Genomic DNA, 19,338 nt, shown 5'->3' with positions numbered 1-19,338 from the left:
AGCCAGATTTTTTAGAAGTTGAAACAAACCCACAAATAAAGAGAACTTAAGCAAAACCTTAATTTTTGGAGATGTGCCCAGATTTTCTGATTTACTTATTAAATGCAGCAGGGCTGCTGGAAATCGTCCAACGTCTATGGGTTGGGGAAGAGCAAAGAGACAACAGGGGGGAAGTTCATCCGCTCTCCTCTGTAAGCACATAGACATGTCAGTGCTGAAAACCATCGGTGACACAGTGGCCGGCGGGTGTGCAGTTGAACATTCTACATGAGGAGCCTTTTTATCATCGATTAGCAAAATACGCTTGCTAAAGTCTGCAGTTTCAATGATTCACAACATTCCTTACTTATGTTTTCCTGCCTTTTTATGCTGCTGTTCCTGCCTCTACACAAATTAGAATGGAAAGCCTTGAGCTACTTGGAGGCTAATAAATTAATTCAGGAAGCTTCAAAATGTTATCAGAATCGATTATAGACTCACTGATTAAATGGAGGTAAAAGGATGAGACACTAATTAAGATTGAGGAGTCAAAATTTAGATAGAATTAGTGTCATAGGCATTTTGAGGAAAAAATGTTTCATTTAAATTCTATCACCCATCTAATTTTTTCTTTTCTTTCTTTAACATCCTGCTAGCCAGTACTAGTTAATGACACCACCAGAAAAGGGGAATAGTCACCATCACTGGATTTAAAGCCTGTATTTCTAAACCTATGCTCTGGCAAGGATCCACGGGAACGCCAGAAGCCTTGAGGATGTGGGCAGCAGGGAGACAGAGTCCACTGCTGGGGCCCTGCAGCCGAGAGGTTGTCCACGCCAGACAATGGGAGATGGGGCTGCGTGTTGTAGTAGGGAGTGGCGGGGCCTGTGGCAAACTGGAGAGAACATGCCTGGCTCCGGGCAATCCAGCTCCATGAACATAAAACAAGAGGTGAGGCCAAGAGCAACCTAGAAAACCCAAACAGGCCAAACAAAACACAGCTGTGAATGCAGGCCCTGCCCGGCCAGGCTGCGGGTTTGCCGCCTCTGCTGGAGTCCAGAATCTGCCTGTGCATCCCTCTCCTGCCGCTGCCGTGCCCCCAGCCTGCCCCTCCACCCCTTGTGCCCCTGCTCCCTGATGTCCAGAGTCCTGGGCCTGAGTCCTACCTCACAGAGGACACCGAGCGGGTGCCAAAGTGACTCTATTTGGGCAACTTTCAAGTAGGCCTGTCCATTCTCTTTTTAAGCACTAAATTACACAATGGATGGAAAAAGCACTTCCTCCACTGGGAGGTACAAAGCCCTGTGGAGCTGACTGGAATCCACTGTCACCCCCGCTCCTTGCTCGTGTTATACTTGATTCTGCTCGGTCCTGCTCCTCTCAGACCCTCTCGGCTGGAAGTCACATCTCCTCTTGCCTCACTGTCCCAAATGACTCCGCGGACCACTGTCCCTCTCCCCAGTGCAATCCCTGCGCCGGTGAGGAGGGCTGGGCACGCCGGACATGCTTCTGCTTCACATGGCCACTCGCCACCCTCCATGCCACGGGCCATGGCATCCTTGGCATCCAGAACATGCCTCAGTTTCCCCTGTGGCCACAACACTGGTTCAGAGATTTCCTCTCCACACTGGCTCCTGGTCTTGCCCTCATAGATGTAAGCATCCTCAGAGGCTTCTGTCCCCCTTGGAAACTTTGTGGGCTACTGTGTGACCTGTCCTCTCTCATCTCCTCTGGCCCTTTAGGCCATCACCATCACACTCAGTTCCAGAAGCTTCCCATCAAGGCACAGGGCTCTGACCCTGGCGCCTGCCCAAGGCCTATGTATGGGCTGCTCCAGCAGGCTTCGCGCAGAGTCCCAACTTTCTCTGTGGAAGCTCCACTCTAAGCTGCGCCCCACTGGAAACGGGGCTTGGCTGCCCCATTTCACCACCTGTGACAGTTGGGCCTCTGTTGCCCTCTGATGCTCCTTCCTGTGTTTCGGCAACCACACTCACCGTGGAGCTTAGATGCTCGCCTTCTGCACGTCAAGTTCTTATCTCAATCCCAAACCTGTCCTCTGCGTCCCAGCCCCAGGCTTCCCTATCTGCCGACCTCTACCTGAAAACAAGCCCCTCTGAACTGGAACACCTTTTAGTCCCATAAAATTGGCTCCAAGCCCGGCATCAGCACATGTCTCCTCAAGGCCTCCCTAATATCCTAGTCATTTCTCTGTGCTCAACACCCGCATCGCTTCTGACTACACCCTTACAATGGCTGCTTCTGCTCAGTGAAAAGTTAGATGGGTACAGAAATAAAATGAAGAAATGAGGAGGTGAAACAATGCCCTGGGTCAGAGCGCTGCTGCCTGGCTGGGCCCTCCACCCCATCCCACACTCATTCCCACCATTTGTTCCCAACAGGAATGCCAGCTCCCGCCTCACAGCCAACCACCTAGAGCTCTTGCAAAGCTCCCCACGATTCAGCTTCACCAGAGGCCTCTTCCTGATCCCCAGAATAGACTCCTTCCTTCTCTGAGTGACCCTGATACTTTTTCTCTCAATGTGGATAATCCCCTTCCCAATGTGTTGAAATGATCTGTGAATTTATTTCACTGCATAAACTCCCCCAAACCCACCACATGCTAACAACATGGAACCTGGCCAGCGGTGTGCCTGGAGAGATGGACGGGTGGAGGGAGAGGCTGCAAGTAGCTCAGTGCGCCCGACATCCAGGCCCTGCCCACCCTGTCATCTGTGTCATACACCTGCGGGCTCAGGTGCGGGTTGACCTGACTCTGCAGATGGTCCACCCTCCTAAGGGAAGGGGGCCTGGCAGTTCAGAAAAAGTGCCCTAGATTTACCTGTGCTGAGCAGCAGCAGGACCTTCATGATGGTGTATTCCTCAAAGGTGAGCTGCAGGCGGACGAACTGGAGGCTGATCTGGTGCATCCCCTGGCAGAGCTCATACATGGCTGACTGATGCATCTTCTCTCTGCAAGAGGACGAGAAAGAAACAAGACTGAGAAGTGGAGTTCATTATCACATCCTCCCTGGCAGCTCAAGGCAGCTTAATATGAGATCTGAGTCAGAGTTTTCCTTTGGTGTCAACCTGGAGCAGAGGTGTACTTTAAAGATGAGTTTGATGCCTTTCACGGGAAGTGGCAAATTGCTTCTAGAACCCTCAGCTGGGCTATTTACTAGTACCCTGTAAGACTGTGTCAGAAGCACGGAAGCCAGCCTTTCCCGAAGTGTGCCATTACTTCATCTGACGTCAAGAGTAACAGCGGCTGGCCGAGTGCGGGCTATATGGAGATCATTTCCGAACACTTATCATTTGCCAGGATGGGTCGAGGGCAAGCCTGGCCTATTTCCACATGGAAGTGACCTGCAGCACCCCACAGACAAAGGGGAATTAGCCAACACTTTAAAGGGTGAGAGTCCGGGGGAAATGTCTGTGATAAAGGGAGAAAGCATTTGGCCGGGTGGGTGTGATAACTGCACATTGCCCTTCAAACAACCCGCCACCCCTCTCCCGCCAGGAATCTAAATGTTTCCATAAAAATCGACATTATGTGTCAACTGAAGTTGGCTTTTCTTCTTACTCTGTAAAGTAAGCAAAGCATTGCTTTGTTACGTAGATTTTCTTTTCTCAACATAGCAGATCTTTTGGGCAGCCCTGAGAAAGTCCTGCTTCGTGATAACCAGAGTGACAAGCAGGGAAGGACTTGATAAAGACATGACACCTGCCGACACACTCTGCGTCCATGCAGCTGGCAGAAATCTCTCTCCTCTCAACTCTGGAAGCCAGCTGTAAGGGACGCACAGCGTAACAGAGGACACTGATGCTGCATGATTATGAGTATCTCTGCTCTCCCCACAATGAGCCTACGGCACTACCACCCAGAACCCACGATGTAAATAACACGTAATGTTGCCAGGCTATCCTCCGATCTTTAACTGTTCAACATGGCAAAGTCAAGGTTCACTCAGCCGCCCTCCATGTTCCCACTCATCATCCTCATTCAAGGAGAGAGAACAGCCCGCTCTGATCATCCCTCCTTCTCAGATGCATGTATTGTAACATACTCCGTGTACGCATGCATCTGCAAGACACAGGGCTGCTCTGCTCTCTGCACACTGGAAGTCAGACATGCATCTTCTCCTGCAACCTATTCTTCCGCAGTCTTGCCACTTTGAGGCGTGTCCATTTGCGTACAGGCGTCTCTAAGTTAATCCATTTCCATTGCTGCAAGTTTCATTTCTTTACAGTTTCTTTATCTGCGCCACTACTGATGGGCGCGTGGGTCCCTTCCTCTTTCCAGCTGTTTCTGTGATGCATCCTCGTGCACGGCCTAGGACACAGCGTGGAACAGAACTGCTGAGTCACAGATTTGGGCACATCTGCCCTTTCACTCCAGCGTGAGGCCAGAAGCTAGTCCTTCTGGTCCACCTCCGGCCCACGCGGCCATCATCCGGTTTACGCTGACTTGCCATCCGACAGGGGTGAAAGGGCAATCGCATTGTTGCTTTTATTTGCATTTTCATTATCCTGAGAAGTTGATTCTTTTTCAAAGATTTGCTGGCTGGCCATTTCTTTCGGGTAGAAATGGGGTTTTCTTAGGAGATGCGTCTCCTGATGTATTTTTTGCCAGCCTTTTGACAAAGAACATCTTTAGTCACAGCATTATTTTTTGCCTTAAAATTTTGTCTGATTAATATTCTCCCTCCTCCCTTCCTGTCTTTTTCTTTCGCTTTAAAACTTGCCTGATATGCCCCTTTCACAGTCCCTAAATTTCAAACTTCCCACATAATTATATTTCACACATGTCTCTTATAAACAGAAAAAAGCTGGATTAAAAAAATCTGTCTCTGTATTTTAACAGCTCAGTTTAATCTGTTTTTCATTTACCATATTTACTGATATAGTTGGATTTTTTCCCACCATTTGAACTTTGTTCTTTTTCTCCTTCCTTTCCTTGCTTTGATTGGACTGCTCCAACTTAAAAAAAAAAAAAAAAAAAAGCCCCTCTTTGCTTCTTTATTGGATTTAGAAGGTGTCCATTTCACTTTTACTCTTCCAATAATTATTAAATCATGAGCTTGTATGTTTAAAAATCTAAAGTTCACCTAAATTTTTTACCTTAGGGTCAATATATCTCCTTTCTCTACATTATATCTTTATTATAGCTGCAAAAACGTCTAACGTGCTTATTTGATAGTTTCAGTTTTTTTGTTTTTTAAAGATTTTATTTATTTATTTATACAAGCACTGGGTATAGTCAGAAGTGCGAGAGGGTGAGAGAATCCGCCAGAGCGGGGAGCAGAACAGGCAGAAGGACCGAAGTACACTGCTGAGGGGAGCAGCGGGCACCAGGAGAGGTCTGCGCGCCATGTGGGACCTTCGTCCGGCGGCTGGGGATTGAACCGGCGCTGCTGAGGCTGCAGGCAGCTTTGCAGCCCAGCGCTCAACTGCTGCACCACCAGGGGAAGCACAGTTTCAGTTTTTCAATTCAGTTTTTCTGAATGCATTTCATGCGCATGCTTTGCTATTAAGGGACGGTGCTAACGGGTATTGTCCTTTGGGTGAATCCCAGGCTCCTGTGGAAGGGCTGCTACGTGAAGTTTTAGCTTTTGTAACTATCAGGGTATAAGCATGTCACTTGTCCTGGGTCACTTTTTATTCTAATTTCTCCATTTAACTGCTTTTTGCAAGATGTGCATAGTTTAAATTTAGACTGTGCACTTGATGTCGTGCAGGCTTGGGTTTCTGATTACTTTCAGCTTCCTGGGCATGCTGGCTGTTGAGTCCTCTGTCCTGGTTCACAGTCAGAGGAATCTCTGCAGAGACCAACTTTATGCCGGGGTTCCCATCTCAGCCCCCAGGCTTGCTGGATTCTTAACTTACTCTTGTCTCCCTGTTCCCATAAGGCACTTATCGGCATCCCCTAGTCATTGGGTCACTGTAGTGCTGCCTCCATGTTAAACTGCTCTGGCTGTGAAGTCTCTGTTCCTGAACTTTTTTATTCTTTTGAGCTTGGCTATATATCCAGGGCATTTTTTAAATGCAGAATTTTTGTGTGTTTAGAGGGCAAAAAAAGGCTCAGTTCAGTCCCACCATTCTGATCGCCAACACTAAGTTTCTTAAAGGCAGAATCCATGTTTGATTAACCTTTCTGGATGCCAAATGGGATACGACAGACAAGTGCACGTGTCAACCTCTGCTCAATAAATATTTCACGAAAGAGAAGAAGCGCAGGCAACCGAACGAACCGAACACATACAGATTTGCACACGGTGACGATGATCAGAGAATGGTAATGCTGCAAATTTACAGAAAGTAGGATCAAATGCCTAAAAAAACACAGTATTGGCAACTTCTTGAAAAGTTTGTCAAAAAAGAAAAATAAGCCCAGGAGAGATTTAGGTGGTGAAATGGGGTAAAGCATCTTGCAGACCAGAATGTGCAGGGGACCCAGCACAGCTTGCACGGACCTGGGACTTGCACGGTGCTCTTGCGTGCACGATGCCCTCAGAGTCTCTCCAGCCAGCAGCAGTCCGGGCCTGGCCTGGCTACTGCAGCCCACTAACCCTTCAGCACACTGGTTTTGGGACCTTTGACCCTGTTGGTTCTGAGACCAGATGTAGCCAATGTAAAAGCAGGCTACTAGTCATCATCCCAAGCCTGCAGGAATGTAGGAAGCAGCTGCGTGACCATTCTTAAAGGATCAACCACTGTGCAAAGTCATTATGGAAAGCAATATGGATTTCCCCAAAAAATTAAAAGTAGAAATTCCATGCGGTCCAGTTATCCCACATCTGGGTATTCACCCGAGGAAGGCTAAGACACTCATTTGAGACATATGCACCCATTTTCACTGCAGCATTGTTTACAATAGCCAAGAGCTGGAAACAAGCTAAGGGCCTATTGATAGATGAGTGGACAGAAGATGTGGTCTGTGCACACAAGAGATGACCACCCAGTTATTGGAAAAGAAATCCTTCCATCTGCAACACGGATGGTACTATGCTTAGTGAAGAAAGTCAGAGAGAAGAACACATCGCCGGTCTCACTCACACTGGAACATATGCAGTGAGTGAAGTGTATGAAATGAAAATAGATCTTTTAGACCATAAGACTAAATCACCAGCTACCAGAGGGGAGGGGAGAGGGTGGATGGATGAGGCGTCAAGCCTGAAAAGGATGGGATGGACTTTAAGTGGTGACTTTGAGCTGGTCTATATGCACGTGGATTGATAATGATGCATACAGGCTAGACGTCAATGATACTTCAATAATCCCCCAAAAAAGCACTGCACCAATGTTAGCTTTTCTTTTTGTGGAAATAGGGAAAGAACAACTCCTTGAGAGACCAATGATTGTTTGGGTTGAAGCAAAATGATGTTTGTTTGTTTTTTTTTTTTTTTTTGGTTTGAATGATTCTTAGTAAGATTTGAATTCTTAAAATGTCTTTTAAGGAAAATAAAATTGCTATTATTGTTACTTAAACAGTAGATGGTAAATCAAGAAAAAAACCAGAGACAGTGGAGATTTTCTGGGAGGTTGGAGTGACTTGACAGAGCAGAACACGAGAACAAAACACCTCTGGTTCGAGGTGTTTCTTTGTCCAATGTGTTAACAAGACATCCGCAGACGATCAAAGGTTAAAGAGAGGTCTCAGATTCTACTTGAAAACAGACCAGAACGTTGATGTGTGCCCAAACACCTAAAGAAACCATCTCCAACTCGTGTTTGAGAATCATTACCTGAATAACTGTGCGGTCCTCACACTACCACTCACCGCGTGCCTACCACGCCCCAAAGCACCATGACTTCTTGTTAGTTCTCAGTCCCTGGTGAAGAGTTATCCTCAGTCTCATGACAACGAATTAACACGTACAGAGCAGCCAGGACCCAAGGCCAGATTTTTTACTTCACTTGGGTCTTTTCCTCCTTCCAAGCTGCCAGCCCAAGCAAGCCAAGTTAGCTCTTCCCCTGAGTATCTCTACAGCTAATGTGATATTTGGTACCTCATATGCTTTATTACATCCACTCATTTGTTTATCCTCTGCTCCCCATTATGTAGTTAGATTTGTGTTTTCAAACACCATTCCTATTTGCACTGCATGAAATTGAGTTCTCTAAATGCAGAGTACAGTAGACTCCATGTAGCCTGACATTTCAAGAAAATAGACTATCTTAAAAACACATTTTATATCACACATCATTTTTGCACAATTAGATTAAAGGCACAGAAGTGTGCCCAAAGAAGCTGAAGACAAAGACAATCTTCTGGTATGAAACTGGTAGTGTTAACTGTGCAGTATCACTTCACTGAAGTACTTCAGTTTTTGTCTTACTTCATTTTGAGTAGAATAATATAAAAGATAAAGTCTTCTTTTGAGTAAAGCTTCTGAAAAATAAATGTAAATGTCAAAGTCAACCTCGGACAGTGGCCTAATAAAGATGGCTAGAGAGGTTTGATGTGAGAAAATCCCTGTATTAAAAATCAACCCCAGACCTGACGGACAGCTGTCCATCTCTGTTTCTGAGTCCTGGGTCCTATCATTCATCTCTAAACATCTCATTTGCAGGAACAGGATAAATTCTCCTTTTAGAAATAAATGTACAACCACCAAAATGTGCACAGACCTTGACCTTGGATTAGAATTTGTGAGAATGCCAGTTGTAAAATATTTTGCAGAAAACAAACAAACAAAAAATACCAAAGGGAATGAAACATCTCAGTGGTTTTATAAATTTGCTATTTTCTCAAACTAGGAAACCTATTTTATTTATAACTTCATCTGGATGTTCATCCTGAACATCCATTAAACTCAACTACAACCATATGATCATTTGGGCATAATTTTAAAATATTAAATAATCTAACATTTCCAAACCTGATTCGTGTGGCACAAAAGTGAATAAGGACAGGGTTAGAAGATATCTTATTCCCGGCTAGTGAGGAAATTTGGGATTGGAGACAGCTGTTTATTCACATAATGAGTGTGATTTACGAAAAAAACCTATTAAAATTGGTGTGGAAGGGCAGTCAAGATGCAAAGATTTGTATGCTAATTGCTTGCTTTTTAACTTAGTAGCTAAATAATCTGAAGAGCTTTTGGAGTTATCAGACCCAAGCCCTCTTGCTATCATTCTATGCTAATAGTGTCACCCTGTTTCACATCAGAGAAAAGTCCATCAAAACCACTAGCCAGCCACTGTCAGGAGACCCTGCTCCATCAGTATTCAGGTGCTCGCTTATCCAGACTCTGCCAACAATGTACGCCCAAAATTTGGTTGGTATCTGCAGGTCCATCTGCAGGCAGTGATTAGGGAAATTCTTGCCCTAAACGAGACACAGTCCTGGGGTCCTATTCATGTTCTCCTCAGATAGAAGTCTGTATCTGATCAGCCTAAACCCCAAAACCTTGCAGGCATGGCAGCCGCTATGCTCAGGAGCTGAGGGCCTTGGTTAGAGGCCTGTGGGGATATCTCCTGCTCTGGCCGGGGACTGTGAGGATGCAAGCTGGGCTCGCTCTGCTCCAACCTGGGAACTGGTGTGATGGTTTCAAACCTGCCACCCAGCTGTTCCAAGCCCGCACCAGCCAGCTCCATTCTCAACTTGGCAATGATCTTGTCATGAGCTCAGTGGACTTCGCTGTTGAGGTGACGGTTAAAGGGGCACGCTTCCCTCTCACTTCTTGTAGGCCACCTGTGGGTGGCCCCTGGCGTGAAGCCAGGCCACCAGAAAGTCCTAAAGACAGGCCTCCAAGGCAGCACTTCTTACCGAGACAGTGTTTATAACATCAGCCTTTACTGACCGCTGCCTGGAGAAGCAGGCCAGCTGGAAGAGCCCCAGATCTCTGTAAGTTGGCTGCTGGAATGACTTGTATTTTCTGTCCCCATCATCCTTACAAAAAGACTCATGTCACTGCTCTGGAAGACTCTGCCAGAACTGAAAGCAGTTCCCTGAACAGCCTTGTTCACAGCAGCATTATTTGCCATGTCCAACAGGTGAAAGCAAGGCAAATAGATAAACGGTAAACAACATGTTGAACATGCATACAGTGGAATATTACTCAGCCTTAAAAAGGAAGGATATTCTGACATAGACTATGGCCTGATGGACTTGGAGGGCGTGACACCAAGTGAAATAAGCCAGTTACAAATGATAGATACTGCAAACAGAAAGTAGGATGTTACCAGCAGCTGGGACTGAGCAGTGGGAAATAGTAATGTGTTCAGCATTATTGTACCCGTATAGTTTAAAAAATGGTTAAGATGGTAAATTTTATGATGTGGGTTTTTATCACAAAAATTAAAACAAAATCATTGCAACCCATGAGTTTACTTGCTATGGTTTGATTGTGATTAAGAAATTAAGATGTTTAATTATTAAATATTTCACTTAAGATCAAGCTTTTCATCCATTCTTCTTTTGGATCAACTCTCTTTTTCTATTTTTATTACTTGCCTTTCGCCTTTGTGTGTCTTGATGGATTTTTAGTCTATGTATCTGATTTTAGTAAGGCAGTGCTGTATGCTTTTTGAAAGCAGGAAAACTAATGATTCCCTAATAAACCATAATTTCAGAAACAGTTCCTCGAAGGTCTGTCTGTAATTGTAGTATCCTAAACGGGGAAGAGAAAATGGAACTCTCTTTATCACATCCTTTCTCTTTCCAAGAATTGACATTTAGTGAACACAACCCATCCACATGGGCTGATTTTATGAAAACCAAAGCACAGGAGGGTCTCAGATCCTGCCCCAGTGGGAGCCTTGCACAGGGACCCTGTGACTGCAAACTCAAGATCCTTTAGCAATACTGTCCTGAACTGTATGCTGTCACCTAAGTAACCTGCAGGTATATCAGGCGCCCCTTACTTAGTAAATAATGACAAAAACAAAACAAAACCCTTTGGAATGTTTCATTCTTTGACTAAAAAATAGACAACTCTCATCTTTGTAAGGTCTGTGTCTTTCCAGTTAATAAGACATTGGCAGAGCAGGTACATCCATTGGGCTTCACCTTTGAGTTGCTATTGAAATAGATATATCACCAAAACAAAGCAACGCTCCTTCCAGGCTGAGCTCCTAGAAGTCCTTGGAGTTTCAAGAGGCCTCTTAACAAACATGGTGGCTGACACACTATGAGGTCCAAAAATTGCCTGTAGATTGTGTGTGTGTGTGTGCACACGCTCATGAGCATGTGTTAAACGGTTAGGATGTATGCAGAAAGAGCATCAATCTTAGAACAGAGCTAAATACCCTGAGTGCTGTGGTGCACGCACAGACCACAGCAGATCTGAAGACCAGACCTCATGTCTGATACTGCAAACCACACCATTATGTCTGAATAAATCTAACATCTTGTTACTTGGTCAGTGTAACAGATGGTCCCTGTCTCAGGCTTGTTATTCTCCTAAAAAACAGCATGCAGACACGGTTTTTTCCCCCTCAAACCTTAATTAGAATAAAAATGACCTCAATTTGAGCATTCAAATCCTTCCAGTTGACGGTTAGAAATTTTTTCATGGTCTTACTAGATTTTTCCTTAACTGAGAAAGATATATCCATAGGAGGACCCTGTGCTAGTTGCAGTTTTCTTTTTAAGATCTATTTATTTATGCATACAAGCACTGGGGTACAGGCCAGAGGTGAAGGGGGGTGAGAGGATTCACCAGAGACAGAGTGGGGAGCAGAACAGGTGGGTCTACTGAAATGCACTGCTGAGGGGGGCAACAGGACAGCCAGCAGAGGTCTGCTGGGCCATGTGGGTAGCTCCCTGGCTGTGGACTGAACTCGTGCTACAGAGGCTGCAGGTAGCTTCACAGTGCTGTGCTTAACCCCTTGCGCCACCAGGGAGGCCTCTAGTTGCATTTTTGATGTCTGTTCATTTTTATGGTATTATATCATTCAGTTCCCACCAGGGCAGAACTCAGTCACTCGGGCCTAGGAATCGCTGGAGAATGTTTGTGGTTTGCTTTGCTGGACTGCCCTGCAGGGCGTGGCCTCCCGTGGTCTCCCACACATTCACATGGTCTCTATGAACATGACATGGTCAATTCTAGTAGTAGTTAAAAGGTAATTCAGTGTTGTGTTTGTCACCTTAATTGATGTTCCAGAAGGGCTGTGTTTTTTACAGAACTGGCCCTGAACTTAGCATCATAATTTCCACTGACTTAGGGATGTACCACGGGTCAAAACAACACAATCTAAAAATCTAGATGGGGCCTGGTTACAATGGCAACCATCCGTGGCCATGGATGGTGCTAGAAGTCTAGAAGAAACATTTTTTTGGATCATAAATTTTATATATAGTCTTTTGGTAAAAACATTCCTTTGCACCTTAGATTTTTAAATATTTACACAGGTCAGTTTCTTTTGGTAGAGGAAAGAAAACACACAGCCATAACCCACTGTGAAAATTCAGATTGGAGAGAAAGTGAAACTGGGTGGAACCGTGATAAATCCCATTACAAAAATGTTCTGCCTTGACCGAAGGTTGAATGCGAGTGTTCACTCACTTGTGAGTTGCCTCAGGGGCCAGTTACAATATAGTTCACTCAGGGAGGTGATTTCCAAGCCACTTTTCATGAGTCTCCTTCTCCTCTCACCTGGGGGCGTCTATTCTGGAAACACGTGACTAATTTCTCACTCTAAAGCAAGGTGAGGAACACAGCAAGGACAGCGGAGAAACAGCTCACTGTAGATCATCCATAGGGTGAGCGGGGGCCTGTGGCATCAGCAAGTGGATGAACACCTCCTAACAGCGGGCACACAGCCCAGCCTGATTACCCACCAGAAAGACCTAGTGAGCCAAATGTTTTGATTCTAGGTTTGGGATAGAGGGTTATGTATGTTCCCAACAGAGGAGCACGTTCTAGTTCTTGACTAAAGTGCCTTACTTATTGCAGACTAAAAAGACAGAAAGTCAAACAGCCCTGAAAATAGCATTGCAGGATTTGCACCCCAGGCCTGCACTCTGAGCTGCTACATTAAGGTCAAAGCACCCACCAGCATGCTTGGAATCTAATGAGCTCTTAATAAATGCCAACCCAGCTAATACAACTTATTACCAGAATCACCACAACCAGAAAGGACACAAAAGAACAATTTTTGCTAATGAAAGAATTTGGTTTTTCATTCTCAAGCCTCATGTTGGTCGGCTCTAGACTTTAACACCAAGTTTCTGGAAATGCAACGATGTGCAGCACACAGAGGGTTCCTAGAAGACCAACCCCTTCAGGGAGCGATTGCTGCTCCAAGCAGGGGCGAGTGGGGTACGCACTCAAAGGCAACACTACATTTCACCGCACGGCCGTAGCTGCCTCACCTGTAAGACGGAGCCGGAGCAGGGAAGACTCCTGCTCATTATCTGCGCACTCTTCAAGAAAAAAGCTAATTGCTGAGTTTAGAAGTGTTGCGAGGCTACTGTTTGGGTAAAAGGTGATAGCGAATCACTCTTCCCTAGCAGAATCAAGAATGTGTATTAAGCTGCTGGGAGTCATATTCTTCCCGGAGCAAGAAGCACATTATTCTTGGGAGCAGAAGCAGGCGTGGGTTATAAGGAAGGACATTTACTCTGCAAAAGGCTGGGGAGCAACCGTGCTTCTGAGGGCACTGCGGGCGTGGCTGACACCCGCAGAGGTGACACAGCAGTGTGTGCACGCGGGGGGCGGGGGGCTGTGGGGGCGAGAAAGTGACTGTGTTCACTGTACAGGATCTCAGATTCCCTCCCTGCACTTGCAAGTCTCGTTTTGGGAGAAGAAAACAGCTAACGCCTCCAGAGTCCGTTTACCACAGACACAATTCAACTCATGAATCCAATGGGGATTCAACTCATGAATCCATTTTTGGGTCCCCTCACTCTGGGAGGAAGGTAGTTTCTTTTGTTTGAATCCTGCTAAAAGCTGATAAATCATCTGCCTGGAAAAAAAAAAAAAGGTGTTCAACTCAATTAATTAATTAGAGATTAGCCGCATGTCCTTTCTGGTTACTGATTCTGCACATCTGTCACAAAGCAGATTTTGTTCAGGACATTCTGAACAACCACATGGTTCGTGGCTGTGGGAAGTAGTGAGGAAACTGCAGGCCACCGGGAGGGATGGCCTTTCCTGTGCGGCCTCGGGGACTCCTGAAGGCTGGGGGTGCAGCCATGCTCCCCCGCTGGGGACAATCGCTTTTCCAGAGAGCTGAGCGCAGGGCTAATGCGTCCCTTTCTCCCGTGAAATGCTCTGGACTCCTGAACTTCCTCTCACCTCAGGGCGACAGGCATGAGCTCCTCTTTCACAAGCACACGACCCGTTGGGTTTCTGTGTGCCTTGCTCAGGGGGCTCAGAGGCGTTAAAGCCAACCCTTCAAAAGGAGATACAAAAGCAGAAGGACCCTCCAGCCATAGCCAAGCCCCCTGCAGGCCCCAGCTCCCTGCGCAGAGGCAAGTGCCACCCCGCTCCACCCCGCTCCACCCCGCCCTGCTCGGCACCTGGGACTTGGGGCATGCAGACAGCTAGTGGGTGCCCGTGTTTTCTGCCACAGGACAAAGGGCAGAAATTTTTGCTGAAAATGAGAACAGCAAAGTCATTCTTTCAAGTAACTGCTGCCACTGACGGGCCAATGGTTTTAAGACCAGGCCTGGTGGAGCTTGTGAACGAAATTTTCCCATCTCAGATCCTGGCCGAGTGAGCAAGGAAAGCTGCCCAGCGGAGCCGCCCCCTGGCTTCCACGCTGACCTCACCCCGCTCCGCAGAGCAGCGCACAGCCCGCTTCCTTCTCCCCAGGAAAGGGATGAAAGCTTCCTCAGGCCCGACTTCCATGATGCGGGAATGTAACTTTTTTCAGTAAATGCTTTACTGGGGGACACGGCCTCACGCTGCCCGAGCAAGGGAAGGAGGAGGAGAAGGGGGCAGGAGGGAAAGCAAGCCAGAAAATGGGTAGAAAAGGGTCAAGCAGCAGTGAAAGGAGGGGAGGCAGAAATGGCGAGGGAGAAAAAAGAATGTGGGAGAAGTGATCCCCTTGTTTGAAGTGTGAGCCCCTCGTTCCTCAGGACCCTACGGCTCCACAGCAACAATTCTGCCTCTCACACACCCACCCCTGCGCCCTTTCGGGTCCAGCTCCTCGCGGCGGGGCTGTGCAACCTCGTTACTATGCCTGACCCAGGGCTAACCCTCCTGAAAGCCAGGACAGCCTTTAAGCCAGTTTGGTGACTCTGCAGGGAAGCTTCCTTGCTCCCTTGGGCCCCTGGCGCACCCACCTGAAAGAAAGCTCATTTGTCACTTGCCGTGAGCTTCATCTTATTGGTCCACTAGTTCCGCCCCTTGTCATAACTCACCGACAGCCTGGGAGAATTCTAGAGGGTGGGAACAGGAACGGGGGCTTTCGCTTCGTGGGACTCCCTACAATAGCCACAGCCCTTTGCATACTGTCGGGCTCCTCAGTGTTCACCACGGACTGGATGGACACTGGCCGGTGCTCAATTTTCTTTTTTCCTTTTTTTTTTTTTTTAAAGATTTATTTATTTATTTACACAAGCACTGGGTACAGTCAGAAGCGCGGGAGGGTGAGAGAATTCACCAGAGCTGGAGCGGGGAGCAGAGCAGGCAGAAGGACCGAAGTACACTGCTGAGGGGAGCAGCGGGCGGCAGGAGAGGTCTGCGCGCCATGCGGGACCCTCCTCCGGTGGCCGGGGAGCAGCCGGGGATCGAACCGGCGCCGCAGAGGCCGCGGGCAGCTTCGCAACCCAGCGCTCAACCGCTGCGCCACCGGGAGGCCCTGGTGCTCAATTTTCTTTTGAGCTCAACAATGAAAATAAAGAGATTCAGACTTCACTTCAGGGGAAGTGACCAGGATGCTCACTTACAATGTCATCTCCTCCTTTAAGTCCGCCTGGTTCTAACCACAAGTTCTCATGGTTCTAAGAATAAGTTACCTTGTTGGTAAAGCAAAATCACAGAAGCAGAAATGAAAGGAGGTTGGAAGGGACCTTCTATACTCTTCTGTCCCCATTCCTTTGCAGAGGAGGCAGGTGGTAAAATGAAAACAGCAGGTACTTTTGGGGGAAACCCTCAAATCTTAGGTCTGCCTGTCAATAGCCCTGGGACCCTGGATCCTCTTCTGGACTCTCTTGGCGACGGCAGCTGCATCGTTATTAAACAGTGACAATGACACCTGCCTGAAAATTTAATTATCTGTCAATGAAATGCCTCATGTAAAAGCCTGCTGAGGAGTATTTTTCATGGGAGAGATGAAGTCCTAAAGCATGTCAATGGGAATAATAAGCAACATGTGAATATTCGCCTCACTAAGCCTTTTAAAGATAACACAGGAGCTTAAACTGGTGTTGACTTCTCTTTAAAATAATAGTGCCCTCTAGTTAGCCAGAGTAAAGCCTGGATAGATTTCTGATGTCACTGCTATGCTGTGTGATCCCAATATAGTTTCATGTAGCTGGAACAGTTCACTCTGCTCGCAGTCTCCTATTTGTTTGGCTTTAATTTCCTACGATGCTGGCAATCACCCCATGTCATTAACTGCCTAGAACATTTCTCAAGCGCGAGAAACACCAGGCCAGAGAGAGCTATGGACAGTAGTGTTCTTGAACTCAAAGTTGAACAAGAAGGCTGAACAAGAATGGATTCTTTTCATTAAGTTCCAGTGCTAAGCCCCCAAAGCCCCAGAGAGTAAGCCCACAGCAAGAATCTTGCTTTTTGACCCTTGAAGTTAGAACACTCATTACCAAACCATAAATAGTCACCGAGCACCAATTATGTAGAAAGTATTTTGCTAGACACTATAGAAAAGGCTTGAAAAGTACACTTTCTTTACTCTAACAGTCACAGTACATCTAGAATAGGAAAAATACATACACACCCAACAACACAAAAAAGCACCAAATGCTTAATCTAGAAAACAAGTGATGTGTGTGTGTGGGGGGCGTTTATTGGGAACTTCGATGGTAAGAGAAGTCCACAGGAAGTGTCCTTCTGGCTGGGTCAACGGAGGGAGGATGAAAATGTTAGGAACCAAGGTCTTAGCAGAGAAAAGACAGTGATATGATTGGTCTTCAGTCCCTGAAACCACCTAATGAAACCAACATTGCTCCAGACCCCAAAGTTCTACGCTGTGTGCAGCTGCCGGAGAACCCAGCTCCACAGTCCAGGAACGAGCCTGCAGCGAGTTGTGGAGTGAGGGAAAATAAGGCTAATTTGGCCGGCGCAGGCGAACAGCAGGAAATAACGCTGAAAATGGCATTTTAAAATTAATTAGTTCATCAAGACCAATGCCAGACCACACTCTAGGCGCTGGCAGAGCGAAGATAACTGACAGCCTGGGCTCTGCTCTCCCTGAGGGGCAGGAGATGAGCAGGAAGAAAGCAAATGTGACTTCATGGGAGGGGCTGGCCAGAGGGGTCTGCACTGCTCCGGGGGTCAGGCGAGACCTGTCTGAATCAGGGAAAGTGTGGGCTGAGACAGAAGGTGAGTCAGCGTCTCCCTCCTGCGCGGAGCGGACAGCAAGAGTCACGGGCTGCATCTATCAAAGGAGAAGGGGGTCCGTGTGGCCAAGCAGAGATCCTGGGGACGCCTCTCAAAGGATCCATTAAAATCTCAGCCTAGCTTTTCATCGGGGTGGGGGAGGGAGAGGCGTCATCCCAGGGGAGGAAGGAGCACAAGGGATGGGGGCGATGGGTCTACACGTGAGGGGAGAAATCAATGTCTGAAAATTAATGACGACGAAAGAAAATTAATAATTAAAAAATCCAACAACCCAGGGCCTCCCCAGTGGCGCAGTGCTTGAGCGCTGGGTTGCGAAGCTGCCCGCAGCCTCTGCAGTGCCGGTTCGATCCCCGGCTGCTCCCCGGCCACCGGAGGAGGGTCCCACATGGCGCGCAGACCTCTCCTGCCGCCCGCTGCTCCCCTCAGCAGTGTACTTCGGTCCTTCTGCCTGCTCTGCTCCCCGCTCTGGCTCTGGTGAATTCTCTCACCCTCCCGCGCTTCTGACTGAACCCAGTGCTTGTATAAATAAATAATTAAATAAATCTTAAAAAAAAAAAATCCAACAACCCAGCACAGCATTTGCAACACCGCTCTCTCGTGGCCGTATACAAGGATGCTGGACGGTTACGGGGCAGCGATCCTTGGGGTACGGAGGGTGGGTTTTGCCCCTCTTCCACCCTCCTCGCACTAGAGGGTCAGCGCCACGTGGCAGCCGCAGCCGGCAGCCTCAGCACCGGGAACCGTACGTGGCATATTGAAGTTGCTCAAGGAATATCTGCTCATGAGTGCCCTGGAAAAATAATGCCACTTGTCTCCTCCTGAGAGGTCCGAGGCAGAGGCAGGGTTTGGCAAAAGAGCTGCCGGGTGAAGTGAAGCAGAGAGCCCGGCTAATACCCTCTGGCCTGTCTCATCTCTGGGAAAGGGGTCCTGGCTCCTGAGCAGAGCCGCGAGGCAGAACAGCACCCACAGTCACGTTCCCCATTCCTTTCAGAATGTCCCTCCTCGCAGCTCCTCTGCTGAAATGGCTGCCGTTTTATACCAACTCTACTTCTTACCACTATGCCAGGCTGATGAAGAGGAAGAAATACTGTTAAATAAGAAGGGAGTAGGGCCTCCCCTGGTGGCGCAGCGGTTGAGCGCTGGGCTGCGAAACTGCCCGCAGCCTCTGCAGCGCCAGTTCGATCCCGGCTGCCAGCGAGGGTCCCACATGGCACACAGGCCTCTCCTGCTGCGCCCGCTGCTCCTCTCAGCAGTGTATTTCGTCAGTCTGCCTGTTCTGTTCCCCACTCTGGCTCTGGTGGATTCTCTCACCCTCCCACGCTTCTGACTGTACCCAGTGCATGTATAAATAAACAAATAACTCTTTAAAAAAAATAAGAAGGGAGAAAAAAGGCAAAGGAAGTACTTCTTGTGTGGGGGACCCAGCTGCCGTGTGCCCTGCTCTGTCTGACAGGTGATGACTTCTCGCTCATGGCTGGGACCCACGGACCTCCCTGGAGCCCATTCTGCCCTGTTCCTGTCAGTGTAAAAGGCCTCTAGGCCTCTGTGACAAGCAAGAGAATTCCATTCTGTGGTGCTTCCACCCTTTGCAGGCAAGGATTGTGCAGGTGACACTGCTTTTATCTCTTTCACCACCCACAGGGACCAGGTCTGGGAGGGCCAGGTGCAAAAGAGCAGGTGGCCAGGGAGTCCTGGGCCTGGCGGGCGGGGAAAGCACCATCCTGTCAGGCACAGCCAGGGACAGACCCGGTCCTCAGGCCACTGGCACCAGGCCTAGGTTTTCAGAGGGACCAATGGAAAGACTGGCCAGGCCGGAGAAGGACTTTCTTTTTTCTTTAAAGTCTATACCTCATAGTGAGTGACCTAGGAACACCACCAAAAAAAT

General features: G+C 47.7%; 1 protein-coding gene across 2 annotated transcripts in view; it reads right to left on the bottom strand.

Annotated features, from left to right (window-relative positions):
* Positions 1–19,338, bottom strand: part of NR3C2 (nuclear receptor subfamily 3 group C member 2) — a gene marked incomplete at both ends in the record, with an annotated part of 287,239 nt that overhangs the window by 24,446 nt on the left and 243,455 nt on the right. For both annotated transcript variants that reach the window (XM_084246418.1, XM_084246419.1), the window contains one exon: positions 2,819–2,949. In XM_084246418.1, coding sequence (XP_084102544.1) covers positions 2,819–2,949 — 131 coding nt within the window. The remainder of the gene's footprint in view (positions 1–2,818; positions 2,950–19,338) is intronic.

This window comes from Talpa europaea, assembly GCF_964194135.1.
Source record: "Talpa europaea genome assembly, chromosome: 10".
Lineage (NCBI taxonomy): Eukaryota > Metazoa > Chordata > Mammalia > Eulipotyphla > Talpidae > Talpa > Talpa europaea.
The sequence above is the reverse complement of the archived record's forward strand: the minus strand, read 5'-3'. Positions and strand labels throughout refer to the sequence as shown.